At 42.0% G+C, this 21,261-nt stretch overlaps 2 protein-coding genes across 2 annotated transcripts in view; both read right to left on the bottom strand.

Moving 5' to 3' along the window:
- Nucleotides 1-326: 326 nt before the first annotated feature.
- LOC108657528 (uncharacterized) lies at nucleotides 327-17,585 on the bottom strand. The gene is made up of 2 exons (XM_089264741.1): nucleotides 17,365-17,585; nucleotides 327-2,466 (listed from the first exon to the last, which is right to left on the bottom strand). The coding sequence occupies exons 1-2, from the start codon at nucleotides 17,365-17,367 to the stop codon at nucleotides 2,113-2,115; spliced, it is 357 nt and encodes a 118-aa protein (XP_089120867.1). The 5' UTR covers nucleotides 17,368-17,585; the 3' UTR covers nucleotides 327-2,112.
- LOC115565378 (uncharacterized) overlaps nucleotides 17,364-21,261 on the bottom strand; it is a 112,518-nt gene continuing 108,620 nt past the window's right edge. Inside the window, exons 4-5 of the mRNA XM_089264727.1 lie at nucleotides 20,147-20,868; nucleotides 17,364-19,167 (exon numbers count right to left, since the gene is read on the bottom strand). Of these exons, the coding sequence (XP_089120853.1) occupies nucleotides 17,416-19,167; nucleotides 20,147-20,722 (2,328 nt within the window). The 5' untranslated portion in view covers nucleotides 20,723-20,868 and the 3' untranslated portion in view covers nucleotides 17,364-17,415. The remainder of the gene's footprint in view (nucleotides 19,168-20,146; nucleotides 20,869-21,261) is intronic.

The following is a 21,261-nucleotide window of genomic DNA, read 5'->3' as shown; positions in this document are numbered from 1 at the left end:
TATTTTGCTCTTTACGTTTATTTTAGACATTTAAAATTCTGCAAAGTGCAGTTGAGAATTTAAAATTTGATATATTCGAGTGTGTGTGTGTGTGGCAGTGTGCGTGCGTGTGTGTGTGAATTGGAGCGGGTGCCAAAAAGTATGCAATGCTTTTTGAACTATGTCCCACTCCATGGTAGTCCATGCTGTGGTCAAGTGGCTCTGCAAGAGATGCTTTCTCTCTCCCTCTCTCTCTCGCTCTATGCTTTCCCTTTTGCTCTCCCTGCTCTCTTCACACATTCACAATTGCCCAATTTAAATGTATTCTGTTCTGTTTTCTTTTTCGCTTATGTTTTTACGTTTTTAACTTGACATTGAATTTGTTTTTTACTTAGTTCGAGTTCTAATTCGAATTCGAGTTCGAGTTCGAGTTCGAGTTGACACCACATTTAGGGAATGCTGCTTAGAAATACAATAAGGACAGCTTTAGAGCGTGCTCTCTATTTAGTTCTGGAATACATACAATATGCTAACCATCGATAATACACATATACACATACACAAATACATATATGCGAGTTGTATGTATGTATGTGCATGCATTTTACTTTGTTTTTCTTTTGTTTTTTAAGACACATTTTTTTATGTAATTTTCTTTTTGTAATAATTAAGTCGACGAGTGTAAATTGTATTATCTTACTTTGTTTTTCTTTTATTTTTTTATTTTATATATATATATTTTTTAATGAGTCGTCGCTTCTTCCTTCTCCTCAGTTGGCTGTGCGTCAATTCAATTCAAATCGATTTCATTTATTTACATTTGTTTAACACTCAGAGCTTAGATCGTACTAAGAGTTATCTATGCATATAATAATAATAAGAGTATTTGAAAAAAAAAAATATATGTTTGTTTTTTATTTTTATTTATTAATGTATATTTATTTTATTATTAAAATGTTGCCATCAAATATCTGTTTAACTCTATATACAAGCATTTGCAATATTATAAATAAAAAAAAAAATATATATTGTTAGTTATATATATATGTGTGTATATATATATATATTTAAGTTTACAAATTTATGCATATATGTGTGTATATATATATTTTTTTTATTTCGATTTCAATTTTCGTTTATTTTTTAAATAAATGCGCTTAGTTAAGACAATTTCTGGGCCAGGCCAGGCCAGATCCTAGATCTAGTCTATTATACCAAAAAAAAAAAAGTTTATATATATATATATGTATATATGTGTATACATATATATGTATGCATATGTATGTATATGTATGCATATATGTATATATATAGAACAACAACAATTCTCAATGCTAATTCTAGACGGAATTTCCAATAAAAAAAAAAAAACTTCATATGCCTTTCACATAGTTTCATATATATATATATATATATATGGTATGGATATCAATTTATTATATGTACATGAATAAATAGTATGTGTGTAAACTCTATATTTCGATATAGACACATATATATGTATGTATATATCGACATATATATATATGTATGTATATATATATGCCTAACATTTATAGCGCGTGCCATTTATAGCCGGATATCAATGGATAATACATATATTTTAAATATATATATTTGCATTTTAACATTATGTTCTGTGTGTGCTCTCGAGAAGGTATACATCCATATAGTTTTGTGTATACATATATAGCATATGTATTTATATATATATATATATTTTAACACTCGAATTTTTAATCGTTTATCGCTAATCGTTTGCTCTTTACTTTTTCTTTTCTTTTCTTTTCGTTTTTTTTTTTGTCTTTAGATAAACACACTCAATATCTATAAAAAAATTCACTACATCTTTATATTTTTTTGTTTCTCTTTTAGGTATACTGCCTGTGTGTGTGTGTGTGTAAATGAAGAAACTACCTATATAACCAGCTAACATTCAACATCTTCAACTGCTCAATCCGTATCTGTATCCGTCTCCTGCTCCAGCTCCAACTCCAGCTCCTGCTCCCTCTCCATTCTCTCCATTCCGCGTCCCTCCTCCTGCTCGCGCTCCTCCGTATAGTATAACACTTTGTAGTTTGTCTGCTGTAGGTACCGTGTGTTCCGCCTTGCCGCGCACCTCCTGATGCCCACTCACAACATGTCCGCGAAGGAGCCGTATTGCTCGTGGAAGATCGGACGGCAGCACTCCTCGACGGCATCGTATTTGTAGCTGTAGCGACTGCGGCCAGTGTGACCGTATCGATGTTTCGGCTTCTGCTGCTGCTGCTGTTGTTGTTGCTGCTGCTGCTGCTGTTGTTGTTGCTGCAGTTTCTTGTGGCTGGCGATGGAGCTGTTGCAGCAACAGTTGCTGCTGCCGTTGCTGTTGCTGCAGCAATTGCTGCAATTGTTGTTGATACGCTGATGCTGATGTTGATGCGAATGCGAATGCGAATGTGGCTGGTAGTAGTGGATGGCGTGGCATGAGGCAGTCTTTGTATTGTATTCCTGTTGAGAGTGTAAGAGAGAGAGGGGGAGAGAGAGAATGATTTATTAATGCGAAAAGTGAAATCAAATTATGCACAGTTAATTGAAATTTAATCATGCATTTATTATTTAATTTATTACAAATTCAACTTGATTATATTAATCGCTTTCGTTTCACAATAATTTTACTTCAAAGACAATCGAAATGGGTTTTAAAGAGTCGAATATTTAGTTAGAAATTGAGTTGCTTCAGTCGGGATTAGTAAATTATGTGAGAAAGCAAGGAATCCCTCCTGCTGCATGGGATATTTTCCATCATCTTATATGCAGCTCTCTACTACTCTCTATTTTCTATTCATTTTTCTCTATCTTCAATTCTCTACTCTCTATTCACCTTCATCCATTCTGTGTTTTTTATTCTTTATTCTGTATGTATTCTCTTTTACTTATTTTCAATTTTCTGTTGCCTTTTCTCTATATTCTATTCTCTATTTTCTATTCCCTCTATTTATTATTAACCAGTCTTTAGTCATCTATCGCCTATCGTATATCGTATATCGTCTATCGTCTATCTTCTAACGTCTGTACTCTATCCTCTATCCTCTATCATCTATCCTCTATCATCTATCCTCTATCCTCTATCCTCTATCCTCTATCCTCTATCCTCTATCCTCTATCCTCTATCCTCTATCCTCTATCATCTATCCTCTATCATTTATCCTCTATCCTCTATTTTCTATCCTCTTTCCTCTATCACTGCAGTCTCCATCTCTATTTTCTATTTATTCTCTATTTTAAATCATTTTTTTTCCTTTCTCTATTCTTTATTCATCATTCATCATTCATTATTCTTCACCATCTATTCTCTATATTCAATGCAGCTTTTTTCTTTCTCTGTGTTCTCTCTATCCTCTATCTACTATCCCCCTATCCTCTATTAGCTATTCCCTCTTTTCTCTTATTCTCTATTGTCTATTCTATTTCTAGTTCTATTCTAGTCGCAATTCTCTCTTCTTGCACTCTTCTCTCTTCTGCTTTCCTTCTCTCCTGTGCCTGGCTAATTTCTGATTTCTTCTATTCCCTTGTCTCTTACTCCAGTCCTTTTATCAGTGTGTTGCTCACTCTCTCGCACCCGCTTCCTCTTCCTCTCCCCCTCACTCTCTTCCACTATATTTTGCTTATCAGTCGCCGTAAATTTTGAGTGTCTGTCTGTCTGGCTGCTGTTGCTTTGCTCTCGCTGGTCAGCAAAATATTGCCAAAAATTTGTCGCAACAAATTGCCAAAAGCTTTTCCCTTCCATTTATTGCCCCCTCTCTCTCTCTCCCACTCTGTCTCTCTGCCTTGAAGGTTGCTGCTGCTGTGGCCCTGAAGCCGCATATATATATTATCAATAAATTGCATCTGACTGCCAACGCAGTTGCTTCGCCTGCTTCAGTTTATTATTAAAAGGCAAAATAAAATGTTGTCTTTCTCCCTCTCCCACTCTCTCTCTCTCTCTCTCTCTCTCTCTTTTTCTGTTGGCACTCTCGTGCAGCTGCCGCTTGTGGCACCTTGTTCTAATTTATTTATTGCCGCATGCATGTACAATATAATTTTATTGGGTGTCTGGCCAGCAGCGGGTAGCTACCCGTTAAGCCACCCTTCGCCTCACTTGTCTATGGTTGCCATTTTGTGCTTGTCTTGGCATTCACACACACACACACACACACACACATTCACTTGACCGCATTGCGAGCTTTAACAATTACGTTGGAAAATTTGTGAAAAGTCAACTGGATAACGGGCTGCCAATTTGATACACTTGCTCCACACACACACACACACATACTCGCACACACACTCGCACACCCTTGTTATTGTTGCTGCTCTTCAAGGGGCAGCGCTTGACATTTGGCGCCAAAGTTATTAAGCGGATAGACGAGCTGCGTACGACGAAAAGCGGCTTAAACAACACGCAAATGTTTTACAAAAGCAACAGCACACACACACACACACACACGCAGCAGCACACATGAGCGTGTGTGTGTGTGACGCAAAAGGTGACCTGCCTCCGCCTCCGCCTCTGCCTCTGCCTCTGCCTCTCTCGCCTCGAACGCTTTTTGTTTTAAGTTTATTGATGTCGACGTGCGTTTTTCATGCCTCAGCAAACAGTTGCACGAAAGTGGACAAACAGACAGAGAGCGGTAGACAGAGAAAGAGAGAGAGAGACACACAGAGAGAGAGAGAGAGAGAGAGCGGGAGGAGAGAGGAAGCGAGAGAGATGATGGCAGACGCGTCTGCGACGTGACAAAACCCATTATAGATGCCACCGCAAAGATAACACTTCGACAGAGGACCCAGGCCAGCAGCAGCAGAGGCAGGGGCAGAGGCAGAGGCAGGGGCAGAGGCAGAGGCAGTGGCAGAGGCAGCAGCAACAGAGGCAGGGGCAGCTACAGGTCGACAGCAGAGGCAGAGACGTGGGCAGAGGCCAAGCTGTTGGAGTCTGAGAGCTCGCATGAAGCGCCAGCTGCAGCTGATGGATCTGTGCATGTGTATGTGTGTGTGTGAGCATATGAATGGCAATGAAACAGGCAGCCCCGAAAAATAAAAAGATGAGACTCATAATATACCCAGCAGGCGAAGCAATCAGGCATGCCAGACTAAAGAAAAATAAAACTCTAAAAATATAAAAAGAGGGAAGAGAAGAGAAGAGAAGAAACAGATAAAAGAGAGAGTGAGAAAGAGGTAAGGAGAGTGAGAGATAGATAGATAGAGAAAGAGAGAGAGAGAAAGATAGGTGAGAAAGAGAGAGAGAGAGTTGCTAGAGAGATCTAGATGGAGAGACGAGACGAGAGGAAGAGAGAGACCCGAGCGGAGCGCAGCGACTCAGCTCGCTCTCGCAGCTCGGATCGATAGCGCGCGCGCCAATCCGAGCGCGACGGAGCTCGACTCGCGCTCTCTCGCGTCGATAGAGCGCGCGCTGATCGGTTGAGAGAGAGAGATAGAAAGATAGAGAGAGAGAACGAGAGATATAGAGAATAAAGCACAAAAGTTATATCATATGCCTAATTTGGCATATATGTATATGTAGACAGATTGATACATACATACATACATATGCATAGATAAAACTAAAAGAGGAGAAATCTATATACAGTCATCTTCCCATCAGAAGTCCCAGGAGCTGAAGAGTTTTCCAATGTCTCAGAGTAGCAACAACAGCTCTTGAGACTGTGCAGGGTATCTGCTAGTCGGGCAACTGTATTTTGTTTGCACAGCTTCTGCATTTGTCTCACAGTTTTTGGGATATGGAGAGTAGTGACAAGGGCAAAGGTGCAAAGGGAGCCCGAGAGGGGTGCGGCTTCATAAATTTCATTTTGTAACCATCAAAAAGTTAAGTCAACGATAAATTGAATGGCCGCTTGATTGACTGATTGACTGGCTGACTGGGTGACTGACAGAATGAATGAGACGTTGCCATGACCCCGTGTCCTTCCACTGGCACCCAAACGAAAACCCACACCCAGCCAACCTGCTCCTGCTCGCTTGGACACAGTTGTCAGCTGGTTGACCCGAACCATCGCTCCCCCCTCCTTCCCCACACTGCTCCCTTTCCGAAAAAAGAGAGCATTAAGTCAGGCTGTTGGCACTGCTGTTCGTCGTCGGAAATTATGCGGCTCGTCGGCTGGCCAGACAGAAGTTGTGCACACATGCACAGCTGCCCACCTGCAGGCAGACAGACATCCTGGACATCCGCACAACATCAGAGGGCTTTACTATATATCCGAAAATGGAACAACAACAACTACAAAATGCCAGAAGTCAAAAGCCGTCAAAAAGCGTCATTGAACTTTTAACCAACTTAGCGGGCCATGTAGCGCACTGTCCACAGAAGCACGGCCTATGTGGGCGTTGGGGGCGTGGCACGCACAATGTTACATGCTCATATAATGAAAGGACACACAGAGCAGCAAGAGAGCGACAAATAGGAGAAGCAGCACCAGCAGCAGCTGAAGGCAGAGTGATAGAGAGAGGGAGGGAGAGGAAGGTCGGCATGTCCAAGGGTCAATTCATTGGAATGCTATAGAATAATATATTATGCATATATATGCATAAATTGGCTGGTTGAATAAAGTTGAGACTATGAATATATATAATCTATAGGCAAACAAATAAAAAGAAAACAAGTTGTCTAAAGAGACAGAAGGACAGAGAGAGAGGCAGGCAGATACAGAGAAAATGTATTTTTCTGAATTTGTTATATATACATATATAGTATAAATAATAAATACATATTCCATGGAAGGAATTAATGAAGCAGAATGAACATAATAAAGCAGAATTAGCTAACATTTTAAAGTATAAATATAAAATAATGCTCTTAAAAACTTTGTATAAATTATAATAAAATTAAAAAAAATGTAAAAAAAAAAATACCATACATACTTGATATTTATGTATGTATTTCTACCTATTTAACTGTCCATCTATCCATCTATATAAATACTCATACATACATGTATATCCCTATATCAATGGCAGCCTTTTCTTTGCCAAGCTTTGGCAAACTAACAAAAACTGTTGCCTACTTATTGGGGCGCAAAAGTTTTCGCACAATTTCAGCAAGGCGCGCAGGGGGCGCAGTAAGGCATTTTCGCAACGCACTTAAAATATGCTTTGACTATATTATATACATGTATTTCGATATCTATTGTAAATATTATGTACATCAATAATATCTTTAGCTTTTGCTGAATTAAGCAGTTTGCGAAAAAAAAAAAAAAAGTGTTGCCTACTTATTCGGGCGCTAAAGTTTTGACACAATTGAGCTGAGCAATGGCTTTTGCGGCAGAGCACTTAAAGTCTGTGCATGTATGTGTGTATGGGTGTGTGTGTATGTGTGTGTGTGTGTGTGTGTGTGTGTGTGTGTGTGTGTGTGTGTGTGTGCTTTTTCTTTCTGTTTTCTTTTTAAGGCGCTGGCGATTTTCGACCAGTGGAAAATTCTGACAGGTCATAAATTGGCGCCGCGAGTGGGCCAAAAAAGGGGCGGACACACACACACACACACACACACACTGCAAAAGCCAATGCACAGTTATCGGAGCGCAGGAGCCTCGCTTGTTGTCTGCAAACACCAACACCAGCAGCAACACACCGATGAGTGCTGCTGTTGGTTGTTTGCCCGCTGCCCGCTGCCCGCTGCCCGCTGCCTGCGTCAGGGCCGTTGTTTATATTCCGCACCGAAACGAAAGCACTACGAAAGGCAGCCCAAACAAAAGCCGTTGCACAAACATAGGTGTGAAGCGGACAACAACAGCAGCAGCAGCAGCAGCAGCAGCGACGGCAGCGGCGGCAGCAACAAAAAAGCAATAAGCAAAACAACATCAAACTAAGTGGCAATGCCGCATGCGGCCAGTTGGCCAAGTGGAGTATACGCGGCCCGAACGGAACAAAGGAAATTTTTTATTAACTGTGAAATGAATAGAAAACAATCAAAACAAAGGCTTAATTGGCTGGAAAAGTAATTAAAAATAATTTGTATAAAGCGAAGAGCTCAAATTGCAATGGCAGGGTATCTGGCAGTGCAGCACATGACAAATAATCCACAAAAATATAAATACAATTTTTAAAAATATTTTTTAATTAAGAGTCCTGAGAAATTGAAAAATGGGATGCACAAAAATATTGAAAAAAAAAAAAAAAAAACATTTTTAATGCAACATTTATTTTTTTTTTTATAGGGTATCCACTAGTCATTCACATTTTAAAAACTGTGAAAAATAATATTGATTGACTGAAAAATCAATAAAAAAAATAATAACAGCCTTTGGTCTTTCGCTCTTTGCGATTCTCCAGGGTATCTGCTAGTCGGCTATTTGCTTGCACACTCGCGCTTATTTGCTCGCTGCGCTGCATTGTTGCTGCGGCTGCTTTACTTGTACAGTTAATGAAGCAAGCGCCGCATCGCGTTACGTTGCCAAACTAAAAGTTCGACTTGGTCTCTGGACTCTGGACTCTCGTGCGGCGCGAAAAACACGGAGACGGAGACGGAGAAGGCCAGGGAGAAGGAAGAGGAGCAAAAAAAGGGCGAAGCAAATAATTGTCGCTCAACGTTTTATTAGCCGGAGAGCAACAAAATGGCGGCCAGCGGAAACGGAAACTGATTGTGCGGTGGTGCCCCCACCCAACCACCACACACACTCTCACAAACACACACACACACATGCACATACAAAGCAACGTTTGTCTATGCTGCAAATTGTCAAATCTGATCTCATTAAAAGCGCGCGCGATTTGTGCGCGTTTCGCGCGCGACTTTCCACCAATCAGCCGACCATTTGACATTTGGTGCCTCAACCGTTGATTAAGCGAAGCGACGGGCAGCAGGCGGCGGCGGCGGCGGCGGCGGTTACTGTGTGCCACACGGACGGACACACACGCCTGCGGCGCTGCCTCGATATCTCGTCAATCGTTTTGTTTGTTTGCCAAAAAAATTGACTTTGAGATGTGCTTTGCACAGCCTGATTGATGGGCGGTAGAGGCGGCGTAGGTAGAGCCAGTGGCAGCAGTGGCAGCAGTGGCAGCAGTGGCGGCAGTGGCGGCCGCGGCCAGATAGCAAAAGGACGACGCGGCGAGCCACCAGCGGCAATTCGGATTTCGTCTGCTGTTGGGGACGTCGATGCGACAGAGTCGCTTTTGTTTTTAACTTTAGCGCGCTCCTCCTGTCATTTGCATTCCATGTCTTCTTATTCTATTTGTTGTTGTTTTTTGGCTATTGCTTTGGCTCAGAGCGACAAACGACAAACGAAACACACGACGGCATTTGATTGCAGCTGCGCCGAAAAATTTGTGAACTCGCCTCTGGGCCAGGCCAACGTAGCGTAATTAATGTGTCTGCATCGTTGGCCCGCCTCGATTTGGTTCTGTTGCCAATGCTAAGGCCTGGCCTGAACTCGTTTCAACTGATTCGAGCCAAACATCACAAAAGCTCGAATGAATAGGCGAAATCGTAATTGCAGAATTCGAGTATAAAGCCAATGCAATCAAGTGAAACCAAACTAAAGAACTGCTAAGAGTCTCTTCATATTCATACTTCATATAGGGTATACATCCATAGGGAACAAGGGTCTAAGGAGCTGGACAAGGGGCGACTGAGGATCGCTGTAAAATATTTGATTATCTCTGAGGATATCTGAGGATCTCTGAAAAACTTTGATCTCTGATCTCTGATCTCTGATCTCTGATCTCTGATTTCTATATAAACTTCCTCTCTTTAGAAACTTCCTATATTGAATATCTCCTTAGGGAACAAACAGCTGTGAAACTTGACGACTGAGGATCTATTTGACATGTAAGTATGCATTGCTTCACATAGATGACAGTAAAGTCTGCCAGCTAAATTGAGTTAGTTTTATTCTAATCTGGCTACCAAGAACAACTGGAATACTAGAATACTATAAATACTGTGGAATTGAGCAGAATGAGAAAAGAAACACATTTCAGCTATGTATCGTAGCCAAACACTGCAAACGCTACACTCTCTGCATCTGCATCTTAAGGGAATCCGAAACGGATTAGATGAGAAGCACAAATAATGAAGATCTAAATGTTCGCCATATCACTGCTTAAGCGATAAAGATGCATAATAACCAGCAATAAAATACATTAAAAACAAGTAACAATGTCCGAGTCGGGAGTTTCCGAATAGGTAATATCCTGACTTCAATAACAGACAAGGCTACATTCTCCCAGCACCTCATCCTATTCAAGAATGTACATATATACTTATGTACTTTATAACGCTATCATTCAAGCCCTTAACAATCTACTCAAGACCCAGCTCTAGTATACATATTCCTCCATCGAGCTATATATATATTTAAGTTCATGGCAAACTACGTGATGGCTGTAAATTTTCCATATGCCATGGCAATATCAACTGCTATCTGGGCTATCTAAACCGCTTATCTGCATTATCTGTTGGCCATTTTATTTATGAGTTTCTTAACTGATTTTCATATACGATTTACTTATAAACGTCTCGCTGCAGCTTAAGCATAATTACATTGCACTATCAAAATACGCTTGGCAGTCACGCACACAGAGCGGGCGAGTGAGTGAGAGAGACAGAGGCAGAGGCAGAGGCAGAGGCAGAGGGAGATGGGGTGGGAGTGGGAGTGGGTGAGGGAAGGGACCCTCCCCTAGTGACATCCTCTCAAGTCGACTTTGCTGCCGATAATTTAATGGTCTGCCATTTAATCTGCATTGAATTTATTATCTTGGAAAAAATTAATCTTGATATGTGGCCCGCTTATGGCGACGCTCGCTCGCTCGCTCGCCTCGCCGTTCGCCTCGTCGTTCGCTCAACAGAAATAGCTAAAAAGCAGCTCGAAGCACGCGTCGCAGCCAGCGTCGCTTCGGTGTATATCTCATAAAAATTTGCAATTGCTGGCAACGCATCTGTTCGCCAAGTGTCTCTAAATCTTTAAAGAATTATTTACTACAGTTTTTCTTGTGCCCGCAGACGACGCAGTTTCACAAAAAGAAAAAAAAAAAAGAAACCACAACAACAACAGCAACAAGATAAAGCAGAATGGGCGCAAATGGTGGGTGATTTGCAGACAACCCCCAGGAGCAGTCGCAGTTTCAGTCCAAGGCTGACAATGTCACGCCAACAGCAGCAGCAGCGGCGGTGGCAGCGGCGGTGGCGTCGACAGCGGCAGCAACCACCAAACTGTGCTGAGCCACCGTTGAGCCACCCTCATGTTATTGCTCTACGCCTGCCATTGTCCGCTGTGGCCCCTGCCCCGCCCTGTCCACGACGGCGTGTCCTTGGTGAGGCGAGTCACCATTCCGTCTCGCCTGTTGGCGCCCTGCCAGCGCACACTGGTGCGAAAGCATGCGGGAAGCGATCAAATCAACGGCTGGGTAATTTTTTTACATATAATTGATTAAGAAAGACTTGAATAAAAATTTAAAAAAATTCGTCAATAAAAAAAAATAATTATAAATACTATTTATGAAAAAAATAAAAAAAAAATGTATAAAATACATCTGTAAGTATATCATTTTCAATTTATATTTTTATATATTTTCTTTTAATATTTTAAAATATAAAAATAAAAATATCAATAGTAGGATTATTTATTTGTTAAAAAAAAAAAAAACTATTTTAGCCTAATATTTTATCAATAAATGTAAATATAATATATTAATTTACATGATATATTTTAAGTATTTCAAAATTTAATATTAAAAATAATTAGTGCTAGATTTTTTTTTAAGCATAGATTCATTTTATTAAAATTATTTGAAAATATTAATAGAAGAAAAAATTTGATGAACTTAAAATATTTGCTTAAGATTCTTTAATTTAAAAATGTTAAAAATATTTTGCATTAAATAAATAATTTAAAAAAATATATTTATATATTTTGTTGAATAAACCACAAGTAATTTTTGTTATATATATAAATATTAAATAAATAGCTTTATATTTATATAAATATATTTAATATTTATATAAACAATGTAACTTAAATTAAATTATAATATTTTAATAAAATGTAATGAAATTCAAGAATAAAAATACATAAATAAATAGATTCTTTTTTTAATTTATGCTTTTTTTACTAACATTTATTTATTTTTGTTTTTAGTTATTTATTTTTATTTATTTTGTTTGCCTGTGCACCACCGTGACGCGCGCGCTTAGCTGTGCCTTGTCTGCGAATTTATTATGTTATGTCTCCGGCTTCGTTTCGGGCGCCATCAGTGGGTTAAGGTTTCTTTTTTTCGGTCTTCCTCTATCACTGTCCCTCTCTCTCTCTCTCTCTCCTTCTCTTTGTCTCTCTGTGTGTAAGTGTTGAAGGGCATGACGGGCAATGCCCAAGCCAAAACTAAACCAAGACCAAGACCAATTCCAATAGCAATAGCAATCGCTCGCCTGCTCGGTAGCCCGCCCCTGCTACAGTTTTTGTGGATCCTGGATTTTTAGCTGGGGACATGGCCATTTTCTATGTCACTCGCTGTCGCTGTCGCTGCCGCTGTCGCAGTTCCTCTTCCTGTGCCCAGTCCCCTGTCCTGCTGGCCATCATTCAATTTTAATCAGCATGGCTAAATCTCACCAGCCAGACAAGACTCTAGAGCCAACTGCTTATCGAAACTGGCAACTGTGCGTTGAATTTGGCCAACAGCGCACAACAAAAGGCAAAAGCGGAACTGAGACGCGTTTCAATAGCTGCCGGAATACTAGATACCCTTTCAATTTCAGCTCACTTTTTGCTTAGCTGGAGTAACTTTTATAAGAGAGAGAGAGAGGAGAGAGAGAGAGAGAGAGAGAGAGAGAGAGAGAGAGAGAGAGAGAGAGAGAGAGAGAGAGAGAGAGATGATAGATAAGAGCGAGCGAGAGATTAGCGAGGATTGGCGCTAGAGAGATAGAGATGCGCGAGGCGCGATTAGAGAGAGCTCGAAGAGAGAATGCGAACGTAGAGCAGAGAGAGAGCTATGTATATAGGGTAAAAGTCTATCGCTCTCTTTCAGTCTCTCTCTCCCACATCTCTCTCTCTATAGCTGATATACCCGTTGTGTATTCGGAAAATGGAAATATGTGGAGAGCACATTTAAAATGCGACAACAACAAATTGACAAATTTCAACAATTTCGCCGTTTGTTGCTCTACTTCTGCTACTTTTGCCTCTGCTTCGTCTTCTTTGCAATTGAATTGGTTTCATTTTTTTTTTTGGTATTTTGGCATTGTTGTTGGCCGCTTTGCGTTTGCTCATTTCTTTTATTATGGCTAAGTGAATGAATGCGTCCGATTTGCCTGCATATGTGGCAGCACTCCTATCCCTATGCCCACTCCCTGCTCCTGCTCCTGCTCCTACTTCCGCTCCTACTCCTGCCCACTTGAAATGCGGCATCTGACCGCCATTGTCCAGCTACGACGCCATGTGGAACTGCCTGACTCTGGCTGCAGAGGAGACCTGCTGGAAATCCATTCGAAAACCATTTTCATATTTGCGAACAGACGTTTGGCATTTGATGTGGCTCTGATTTTATTTGGGTTGCCCTTTTGCCAGCTCCTGCCCGTCGCCCCCGTCCGTCTGTCTGTCCGTCTGTCTGTCTGCTCGTCCTTCACTGTTGTTGGCTTGCTTTATTAGCCTGTTTTGTTGATGTTGCTGGTTACGAGCGATTTGGCAACATTTAAACGATTTTCAAGTGAGCCGCGCCGCTTGGCTTTCCTATTTTCTCTCTCCCTCTCTCTCTGTCTCTCCCTCGTCTGCTTCTTTCGCCAAGGGCTGCCAAGCACCGGAAAAGCTTACAGCGAGGGGCGAAGAGAGGGAGCACAACATACGATAACTGCTGTCAAATGGACTGTATACAAATCGTTTTCAGATCAAGTTTTTGGCCAAGCTGAAAGAAGTTTAACAAGTCCCAGAGATCACTGTATGTGTGTGTGTTTGTGTGTGCATCGAGTCAGATTGCAGCCAGGTAAATAATGCATGGGTGCAAGTGTGTGCCATAGTTGAATTTCATATTACATATTCAATTAAGAGCACACGCAGCCAGTGCATAATTGATGAACGTGGCCAAGCCAAGAATCACATCGCATCGCATCGAATCGAATCGAAGCGGGCTAAAAGACTATTTGATGCGTTTTGAAGAGCATATCAATGAGTGGGATTGTGAGCCAAATGCAATTACAATTTATCTAAGCAGAGAGAGAGAGAGAGAGAGAGAGAGAGAGAGAGAGAGAGAGAGAGGGGGGAGAGCTACAGAGTGCTTTACATAACTTAAGAAGCCAATGCAGCTCGTTGCCTGAGGTGCAGCTGAGTCGTATCTCTTGCTGTTGTTATATGTATATGTATATTCGATGCCTGAATGAATATATGAATCATTTGGCATTCACACTTGCCGCCATGGCAGCTAAGCCATTCATGAATTGATTCATTATGCACTGCAATATTTATAACAAATCCAATGACTCGACTGGAGCTGTGCGAACTCTATGGAGTTATTACTAAATGCTTGCTGCTTCAGTCAGACACCCACACGCACACACACACACACACACACACACACACACACACACACACACAAGCGGCTGTTCGCTTGCTACTTAACACTCGAGGCAAATTAGTTGCGCCGCAGCACAATTGCGACTATAAATCAACACATGGACAACAACAACAACAGCAGCAGCAGCAGCAGCGGCAACAACAACAACAACAAACAACACGCACTTTGCAACAGATTTTTTATGGTGCCCAAAAACGTGCGCCCTTGCGGATGTGAATGAGAATGCGGATATCAATGTGAATATGAATGTGAATGTGAATGTGAATGTGAATGAGAATGTGCTCAAAAGCATTTCAACAGTGTCTCCGTCTCCGTCTCCGTCTCCGTCTCCGTCTCGGTCTCGGTCACAGGCTCAGACTCAGATGCTGTCTTGCTCGAATCGAATCGAAGCGAATCGCATCGCTGATTCACCCTAAAATGCTGTGAGCATCCCCGCCCAATCGCCCGCTGCCCTTGGCTCAGCCGCGACCCTGTCGAATGCACAAAGCGCACGCACAATTGTGCAAATTGACAGATTTATAACAAAATGCAATGAATAACGGCATCGTTCGTTCGTTCGTTCAGTCACAAGGGTTGCTGCCGGCAGAAATCGATAGTTGAGCCAGAGAGCATATTGGCCGCATTGGACGGATTGCATCTTAGGCTGTAAGAGTTTTAATGCTGATATTGGGATTTCGATTTCAACAGGCGCCTTAATGGCCTCACTTGCCCACTCATAATCCCTGTGGCAGACCAAGAAAATGGGGGCATGTGTGTGTGTGCGAGTGTGCGAGTGTGTGTGCAAACAAGTTCCCACATAGCTGCCCGGAGAGATGATGCGGTCCGCATCCGAGTCCGAATCCGGCATTACCCCAGTTTCCATTGCACAGATGAATATACATATACATGTATATAAAAAATAAAAGTGAAGCTGAAGAAGAAGAGACAGAGAAAGAAAGAGAGAGAGAGAGAGAGAGAGAAAGAGAGGGAATCAAATCTATGAAGTTCAATCAGTTTTAATTGATTCATTTCGTGGGTATTGAAAGGGGGCAAACAGAGCAAGAACAAGGGCGAACGCAAGGGCAAGGGCGGGGGCGAGGGCGAGGGCGGGGGCGGGGTGCGGTGGCAAGCTGCCCGCTACAGATAATGACGATGTTGTCTGTTGCTGCCGCGCTGCCTGTTAATAAATTTATTATCTTGGGAATATCCGAGAGCGGCTAAAGCGACGCGTCGACTGCGACGTCGACGGCGACTGCAGCAGCGGTAGCGGAAATGCCTCGTTGATTTGAAATGGAGCCCTGGGTCTGGGCCAAGCCGCAAATTTATTATGATTAAAGTTGAAAAGTTGAAATTGATGCTGCAACAGTTAGAGCGACAACAACAACAACAACAACAGCAACAACAACAGCAACAAGGCTGAGCTGGCGAGCATAAAAAAATTGTATATACAAAAGATAAACAGAATTGGGACAGCAGTAGTTATAATAATGATAACGATAACGATTACGATAACGATCATCATGACGATAACAATGACGACGATGAGGAGCATAACCTCTAAGGCTGAGTCCCAAACGCTGCGAGAGCCGAGGCAGAGCTAAAACGTTTAGCAGGTGTCATTAGCGAAGGAGCAAAGCCTTACGAGTATATGCTGCTGCAGATCTTGGGAATTGACAGAGATTTTCAAGAGAGATTTTCACAGTTTATAGTATTTTATTTATGCATAGCAATTAATAAATCATGTGGAGTGAGTGCTAATGGAACTCTTTAGTACTGAGGCGGATATAAGAGACTCTGCTTTAGTGCATATGTATTTTAAATATACTTTATAGCACCATGCATAACCATTTATAGCGTAATATATAACTGTTCTTTGCAAGTTTTGGCAGATTTTTCTTATTAAATTTTACGTTTTTGCTTTCCATTTCGAAGAAGTTATGCTTTATTATTAATTTTTAATTTTATTATTATTTTTTTTTTAAGTTTAATGGAAGTTTATTTTTGTATTTTTTTTAAATTAATTTTCAATTTAAAGTTACATTTGGTTTATTCAATGTATTATTTTATTATTTACTTTATTTTATATCATTTAATTATTTTTTATTCATTTATTTTTTATGTATGATTTTTTTTATTTTTTTATTTATTTTCAAATTTAATTTTTTTTATTTAATTTTGTTTTGTTTTTTTTTTTTTTTTTTTTTTTTTTTTTTTTTTTTGTTTTTTATCTATTATTTATAGATGGATTCTACAAAAATTGTAATGAAATTCGATATGAGTTCCATGAGCACAGCCAAAAGCATTGTTAAATGTAGTTGAGTGGACAGTAAGGAATGAACCAATCTCAAAATTTGCTTCCTCATCAATATAATCAACTTCTCTCTCTATGAGCCTACAGGTTAATATAATGAACTTTGAGGTTATTTCATAATTAATAAATAATAATTAGCCTCTTTGTCTTTGTATTATCATACAGATAAATCAGATATTTCATCAATATCCCATATATCTATCATTCACTCTAATATCATCCATATCAGATATATCGGCAATATCCCATACATTTATCCTTCATTCTGATGTCTTTCATGTATCATATCAATATCTCATATACATTCAGTCAAATAAGTATGTATCTATCCTTCACTTCAAGATCTTCAATATCAAATATATCATTAATATACCATACATCTATTGTTCAGTCTAATATCTTCAATATCAAATATATCATTACTATCCCATATTGATATTCCCATACATCTATACTTCATTTCAATATCTTCAATATCATTTTCGATTAATTTTTAATAAAGATATATCATATCATATCAAATGACAACATATTATATAATATCATATCAAATCTCTTACTTTACTCACCATAACAATGCTCCATTTCTTGCATATGTGACGCAGGGCCTTTTTGTAGCATCACGGTTTCATGGTCCAGAAGTTCTTTTTGGGTTTCGCGCCGGTGGCCACTGAGATGGCGCCGCCCGTTGCTGAGCCCGTGGCGGAGGCAATCGAACGGCCCGAGGACCGCTGCTGATCCGCCGAGCAGCGACGCGGATAATTGAAGGGCGACATCGAGCTGCCGCCTGACATCTCGCCCATGCCCATGGCCAGGCTCGAGTTCATGGGCGGCATGCCCATGCCCATGGCCATATTCATTGGGCACGGCATGCCCATGCCCATGTTCATGCCCATGCCCATGGGCAGGCCCATGCCGGCTATGCCCTGATCCTCGCCACAGCTGGCCATGCTGCTCTTCGAGGTGGAGGTGCCCGAGGCTGTCGAGGATCGGCAGCTGCGCAAGTTGTGCGGCAGTGTGCTGCTGTTACCGTTATTATTGTGGCCGTTGCAGTTGCTGTTGCAGTTGCTGTTGTTGTTGCTGTTGCTGTTGCAGTTGCTGCCGCTGCTGTTGCTGTGGTTCATCATTGTGGGATTGTGCCCATGGCTATGGCTGTGACTGTGACTATGGCTATGGCTATGGCTAGTGGGCGTGGCCGTCTTATAGTAGCGCAAACTCTCATTGTAGCTGGCGCCGCTGCTGCTGCCGCTGCCACTGAAGCCGCTGTCGAGGTCGCCCTCATCGAACTCCGGATTGATGCAGCTGCTGTGCGCATGATCCTTCAGCTCCATGCTGTTCAGCGTGCTCGACAAGTTCTCGAGGCTGGCGTGCGAGGCCGAGCTGGAGTTGGACGCGGCGCTGGCCGCGGCGCCGCCAAGCAGACCGCCGCGACGCGGCCGCTGCCCGGTACTCAGCACATTCTTGCCTTGCACGGAGGAGGACGATGAGGAGGAGTTGCCAACGGCGCCACTGCCGCTGCCGCTGCCGCTGCCACTGCTGCAGCTGGTGCTGGTGGCCGGCGCCTCATGCTGTACATCGTTCGAGCTGGCGCTGGCCGGGCCGCCGTGACTGGGACTGATGTCGGGCGGCGTGGGCGGCATTATGAGCGCCTCCAGCGACAGATTTAGCTCGTCCAGCACACGGAAATGATTGTGCTGGACGCGACGCAGCTCCTCCTTGACGTTGCCCACACTGGAGGTGGCAATGCGATTGTCGGAGAGCACTTTGCGTATCTTCTGATCGCTAACCTCCTCGTACAGGTTCTCGGTGGTGCCGTAGCGTGTGGTGTACGTGTGCCTGTCCCGCTCCTCGGCGCTGGGCGACGACGACGTGGACTGCCCGCTGTGCGACGATGACTTCGAGCGGAAGCTCTTCGCCAGCAGCGCCCGGATCGAGTTGCGCGGCGGACTCTTCGACGGCGCGTGATGGTGGTGTCCATTGCCCTGGCCCTGGGCGGGCACGTTCGTATGGCATTTGGCGGCGCCGGGCTCGTAATAGGCATAGGAGTAGACGTGATTGAATGGCGCCGCGGCTGCCGCTCCAGCTGAGCCACTGGGGCCCATGGCTCCAGCACTTGGGCCACCCACACCACCCGCAACTCCAGCACCACCGGCACCACTGCCGCCATTGTAGGCCACATGCAGCGAGGCCGTGGACGACATGCCGGCCGCTGAACCAGCCCCGTGCGAGGGCGTGGCACTGCTGCTGCCGGGCGTCATGACGCCAGCGGCGAAGCCATAATCCAGCGACGAGGTGGACGACGACGACTGCGCCGTGGCGGTGGGCTCGAAGCGCTCCATGGTGGCAGCGATGTTCTTGCGTGACCATTTGACCTGCGAATTATCGAAGCGCATGATTAACTATCGGTCGAGTTGCTCTCCAAAAGCTCAGCGATACGCGAGCCGTAATTAATGATGTGCATACTTTCTGCGGGCAGTGTAAAAGTGTAAAGGTGTTTAATGTGCCTAAATTTGGCAGCCCTCGCACTCATATTTCTCGAAATAAATTTACCAAACAAGAATTTAAATTTAAATAATAAATAAATTATTACTAATAAATATATCATATAAGAGATATACTTTTTCATTGTTATTTTTAAACTAATTTTAAAATATTTTCTTGAATATAAAAAAGATAAAAAAAAACAGAAATTTTGTATTATAATTTAAAATAATTAAAATGATAATACAAATAAAGAGCAATATTTTAAACATTTTATAGTTTTATGCAAATTAAAAAAAAATAACAAAAATTTTATTTATTTTAAATTAGAATACATCTTTTTTTTTAATATTTTAATATTTATATATTCGTTGTGTTTAAAGTATTTTTTTTTTTTTTTTTTTTTTTTTTTTTTTATTGTATGTTACTATATTATTTTATTATTATTATTATTTTTTATAATTCTTTTTATTTCTTTTTATACTTATTCTGCCATATTTATTCAAATACTGTTTAAAATATTTTGATTGCTTGTTTTATTTATTTTATTTTTTTTTTTGTCATGTATATACATGTATTTACAAATGTTATTAAGTTTTTTCTTTAATAATTTGATTTGTAATAAATATTTTAAAATGATTTTCAATAACATTCAATGCATAAATAATATTTTAAATATAATAAAAATATGAATATATTTTTTTTTAATTATTCTTTGGAAATATTTATTAAAATCTCTTTTAGATATTTATATATTTTCCCAAAATTTTAAAAAATACTTCTTATTGTTTTTTTTTTTTTTTTTTCTTAGAGTAATAATATATATTTTAATAATTTATGGCTTTAACAAAGTTTTTGTTTTATTCTCACCTGTTGCTCCACATCCATTTTGTGGTTGCTGCGACGACTGTGTCCGCGTCGTCGTCGCTCCGTGAAGGGCTCGCCGTGACCGCCTTGGAGCAGCAGCATCTCCCCGTTCTGCTGCGACGACGATGAGGAGGACGAGGGCGGCGCTGGCATGCAGAACTCAATGCTGTCCATGTCGTCCGGAAAGATTAGATCGCCGCGATGGCCATGGTGATGGCCCAGCGTGGCGGCCCCATGTGCAAGGCCGGCCATGCCCATGCCCAGCCCGCCGTGGCCATGACCGTGTCCGTGCCCATGCCCGTGGCCGTGCGCCATGCCGTGCCCGTGCCCGTGGCCGTGGCCGTGACCGCTCATAGTTAGCTGATTGCGCTGCAGGTGGCGCATGGAGCCGTGTCCGGGTGCACTGTGCACAGCCACCGTGGTCTGTGTCTGCAATTGTTGCTGCTGCTGCTGCTGCAATGTGGGTGGCGGATAATCGGCCGGCGGTGGCGGTGCAAAGCTGGCGAATTGTGGCGAGGCGCATCGATTCTGAAATTTGGACGCGGCGGCGGCGGTGCTGCTGGCGCTGCCTGGATACATCTTGCTGCTCTCGTTATTTTGCTATGCCTTTCCGCTGAGCTACCGACAATAATATGCTGACGTTGTCGGTTATCGTTATCGCTATCGTTATCGGCTCCAGTGGCGAAGTGAAGAGCGAAAGAGCAGTCCACTCAAGCGCACATCGTCTAGAAGAGAAGAAGAGAGAGAGAGAGAGTGAGAGAGGGGAGAGAAAACAAAGCCATTAATCAGCGTTGGAATTGAAAGCGTTACGAATGCGCATGCGGGCGGGCGGATGAATGGATGGGGCATCAGAGCCGGAGCCCAAAACACAGCCAGTAATAGCAACAGCAACAGCAACAACAACAACAACAACAACAGCAACCGAACGACACATGACTGACATGCCATGCCATGCCAAAATCCCACAAATAAAAGCTGGAATTATGAGCTTTGCTCCGGCACCGAAGCAGCAGGCACTGAGCCAGCGAAAACTCCAATCCCAATTTATTTATGCGACCGCCAAACAAAACATTGTTGCCGCCGCAACAACAACAACAACAACAATAGGAACAACAACA

The sequence above is a fragment of the Drosophila navojoa genome, chromosome X (genome assembly GCF_054131105.1).
Source record: "Drosophila navojoa isolate 15081-1374.11 chromosome X, UAZ_NAV_1.0, whole genome shotgun sequence".
NCBI classification, from domain to species: Eukaryota; Metazoa; Arthropoda; class Insecta; order Diptera; family Drosophilidae; genus Drosophila; species Drosophila navojoa.
Note: the sequence above shows the minus strand (reverse complement) of the source record. Positions and strands in the feature narration are given on the sequence as shown.